The sequence below is a fragment of the Mus caroli genome, chromosome 9 (genome assembly GCF_900094665.2).
Source record: "Mus caroli chromosome 9, CAROLI_EIJ_v1.1, whole genome shotgun sequence".
Lineage (NCBI taxonomy): Eukaryota > Metazoa > Chordata > Mammalia > Rodentia > Muridae > Mus > Mus caroli.
Genome location: NC_034578.1, coordinates 82,432,547 through 82,436,442, shown reverse-complemented (window position 1 = coordinate 82,436,442; position 3,896 = coordinate 82,432,547). Strand labels below are relative to the sequence as shown.

The following is a 3,896-nucleotide window of genomic DNA, read 5'->3' as shown; positions in this document are numbered from 1 at the left end:
AAAAAAAAAAAACAATCCCTCCGCAGGCATCGAGGAGTACCGAAAGGAATGGGGAAAATAAACATGTGCACAGTTGTTCATGTCCTTACATTAACAGAACACACCAGGATTTTACATAACAAGGATCAAAGTCAATAGTGTCTACGGTGGAGTGTAGAAGTGGAGCAAGCCTAGTAAAGGGGGAAAAAAAAAAACCTTAAGTCTACACCTCATGCAGAGTCCTCCTTGATGGGTCCTGTTTCTCAGACATCCGAGTTGGAACTAAGATTTGTTAATCTGGGGTCCGCATTGATTTCGTATCTGTAATGATACCCTTCCATGTGATCCCTGCAGGCATCTCTGATGTTATGCATCCACTTTTTTATGCCTTTACGGTTCAAATACAAAACGAGGAGGAAAATAGCGCCTATCAGAGCTAAAACAATACCTAGGAAGACATAGGAAGTCTGCAGGGATTGGGGAAGGATAGCGTCACAGTCCAGGTCAGAGCTGTTGAGGTCTAAGAGGCCACGATTCCTCATTTTCTCCGGGAATGCGCAGGTAAGCCTGGCTTTATCCNGCACAACCTCTGTCTCTTTAAGCCAAGCCACCATGTCAGCCATGTAGCAGTCGCAAACCCAGGGATTGTTGTCCAGGAACACCCTGACATGAGCCAGGCCTTGCCACTCAGCCAAGGTGGAGTTGTGAAGGACCTTGAGGGCATTGTCCTCCAAGTGGAGGCTTTCAAGGTGTGTCAGGTTGCGGAAGGATGCATAGGTCAGGCTCACCAGGGAGTTGTTCCTGAGGTCCAGGTATCTGAGACTCGGCAGTTGGGCTAATAAGTCCCGAGGCAGGAAAAGAAAGTGATTGCTGGCTAGCTCCAGGCGTGTAAGACCTCGGAGTGCAAGGCCTGAGCGCAGAGCAGCTGCCACCATGCCTTCGAAGGCCACCATACCCTCGAAGCTCCCGTTCTGCCGCTGATCCTCAGGGGGCACGATGTGATTCAGGATCAGCTCCTCCAGGGGGCTGGGAGCCGAGACGCTGGCGTTGCTGCCCGCAAAGGCGAAGGCGCTGAGGTTGGTGAGAGGGTTGTGGCTGAGGTCAAGTCGGCGCAGACCCGGCAGATGCTCGAAGGCACCTGCACACACCTCCTTCAGGTGGTTGCCGCTGAGGTTGAGCGCCTCCAGGTCGGCGAGCGGCGGCTGGCGGGCGAAGGCGCCCGCCGGGAGCACGGTCATCTGGTTGCCGGTAAGGAAAAGGTTGCGCACGTAAGGCGGTAGGTCCGCCGGCACCTCCAGCAGGTTGCGGTTCACGCACTTAACCGTGCGCGCCGCCTCGGAGCACTCGCACGCCGCGGGGCATCTCTCGGCTGGCGGAGGCTGCGCAGACCCCNAGGCCAGGAAAGCTGCCGGGGAGGTGGAAGACGAGGGTACCGAAGAGCTGGGGGCCGACGCGGAGACCCAACCCAGCAGCACTAGCGCCAGCCTTGCCAACCGCAGCCGTCCGTCCCCGGCGGAGGGGCCCCGGGAGCCCGCCCCAGGCATCGCGGCTCGCGGTTCCCCGGAGCTGGGACAGCGCCCGCTCCGAAGACTCGACCGCCTGGGCCCGGCGGGCGCNAGCCGGCCGCAAGCGTCGACGGCAAACTTTCCTCGCGTGGGAGCAGAGGAGGGGACGCCAAAAGCTGGAACTTGGCTAACCCCGAGCCACCGGGCGTCCCCCTCCCGGAGCGGCACCCCGCCCTTCCCTCCAGTGAGTACGCACGGCGGGTCGGGACACGGGCCTTGGCGCTCCTCCTCCCNCCGCAGCTGGGGTGGGTGGCACCTCCTCAACTCCTTTGTTGGCGCCTCTCTCAGGGCAGGATCGGATGAGCGACCTGGGACAAGCGGGAGAGAAGCGTGAGGAGCAGTGATGGCCGCAGCTCCCCGAGTACGAACCAAGTTGTCCCCACACTAGCAACCCGGCCCAAGCTTCTGTGTGCGTCCTTCCTCCCTAGTGGGACGCGGTCCCCACTCCCTAGTGGGACGCGGTCCCCACTCCCAGGCGCTAAGCCTGCCTCTTCCGGGCCCACACCATCAGGACCCGGGCCACCTCCCGCCTGGCTCCTGCCCNGATTGCCCTCCTCCCGCCTAGAACTTCACGCAGACCCCGCGGTGTCCAGCGAGCAAACTTCTCCCTTTTCCGGGTCCCAGCTCCTACCGCCCCCGCCGACCACCTGCCTTCCGGGGTCCCCGCCCCCGCTGCTCCTCCCCCTCCCAGGTTGGGATGTGAGCGAAGTTTCGGGTTACGGGACTCTTTCGAGCTTTTTTTTTTTTTTGGTACCTCCTTGGATTAGTGTGGAAAGGGGAGCAGAGCCGTACAGCTGTCGCCTACTCTCGACTCCCCAGTTCCTGGCCACCCAGCTCCCCGATCCCGAGAGGATCCAGACATCTCCAGAAAAACGGAGGGAACCCGCCAACAAAGCGGCCGTGGGACCATGGGCGATGTGGCAGCCAGGACCCCCCCGCCCCCCCACGGCTCTCTTCACGCCCTAGTATAGAAAGGAACCCTGGTCCCGCCTCCAGGCTCCAAACCTGGCCGCTCGGTCCCCACTGCTCACCTCCGCACCCCGCGCCTGCAAAGACAACTCCGAGGGCCACCCGAGTCCACGCGCCTTNCCAGCTCCTGCTGCGGGCGCCGACTCTCCTCTCACCCCAGCCCCTGGCCCAACCTCCACGGCTGGGAAAAACCAAGCCGGGGGGCGGGGGAGGGCCAGGGCTGCAGGAGAGATCGCCGCCGCGCTGGCCACTTCTGCTGCCCCAGGTAGGGGCTTCGGGGAGGGATACGAGGGGCCACCTAGGCTGGGCGACTCCCCCAGGCGGAGATAAATGAGCAGCGCATCCCGAGAAGGTGAGGGATTCCCCTTCTGTTCCCCCTCCCCAGCATCCTTTGGTGGTTCCGTATTTTGCATAGCGTATTTACCTCGGACAGAAACAAAACCGCTGGTGGATCTCTTGGAATTCACGCTGCTTCTGGCACCGCTGGCAGTGAGGAGAGGGATTTAAGCGTGAGCAAAGCAGCAGTAGAAGGAAGGAGCTGCACAGGTTACATCCGCCGCTGCAAACGCCTGGGTTGTGAGGAAGATTCAGAAAGTCTCCTCTCNCGTGGCTCGGTTTGGCTGGCAACTTCAGTTTGTGAGGTAGTTAGTTAATGCCTTCCTACCTGTGCCGCCCCCGCATGTCTTGGGTAGTTATCAAACTTGTAAAGACAGTCAACTTTAAAGTAGGGGAGGGTTACTGGAAAGGACACTCATTCTTGATTCATTATGGGTGGTTTTTCCCCCCTCCTCTCAAAATTAAAACCAGCGGGAAGAAAATTGCAGCTAAAACACCCCAGAAACAAAAGCAAATTGCAAAGACGTGAGTCACCCGGAAAGCTCCCTACACCAGATGCGGTGCGTTGTGTCAGCACAAGTCACTTACGCAGGGAGCGCTCGCGGCGGGAGGTGGGCGGGCTGACCTGGGAAAGAAGTTTGTCCCAAAGTCTGTCTCCCAGGGGGCGCTGGCAGGCGCCGGATGATGGATTAGGGAAACGACTGGAATGCTTATAGGACCAATGTCATTAAGTCTGGAGAGAGTTGGAGTCCCGAACGCCCTCTCATTGCTCTCTCAAAAACTCTTTATCTGCTTTTCCTCAGTCAAATTTTCCCCAAATTAAAAGGTGTGGGTTATTACAGACGATTTCATTTTAGAGAGAGAAACGATAGGAAAGATAAGGCTGGGAAAAAGAAGACCCAGTATAATAAAAGTATCAAGTTAAGGACGCCGGGGATTGTTCCCCACAACATGCATCATGACTGTGGCGGTCCAATTCTGAATCTATGGCTGTTTCTTTCTGTGGGAAGATAGTCCACACAAACACCAGCCAAAATGGCCCAGGGG

General features: G+C 58.4%; 1 protein-coding gene across 2 annotated transcripts; it reads right to left on the bottom strand.

Annotated features, from left to right (window-relative positions):
- Tpbg (trophoblast glycoprotein) lies at nt 1-3,178 on the bottom strand. 2 transcript variants are annotated; one of them, XM_021173404.2, is made up of 2 exons: nt 2,938-3,178; nt 1-1,852 (listed from the first exon to the last, which is right to left on the bottom strand). In XM_021173404.2, the coding sequence occupies exon 2, from the start codon at nt 1,521-1,523 to the stop codon at nt 243-245; it is 1,281 nt and encodes a 426-aa protein (XP_021029063.1). In that variant the 5' UTR covers nt 1,524-1,852; nt 2,938-3,178; the 3' UTR covers nt 1-242. The 2 variants fall into 2 exon arrangements, with proteins under 2 accessions (XP_021029063.1, XP_029337672.1); XM_029481812.1 differs by lacking the exon at nt 2,938-3,178 and adding an exon at nt 2,576-2,715 and having other exon boundaries at nt 7-1,852.
- Nucleotides 3,179-3,896: the final 718 nt, after the last annotated feature.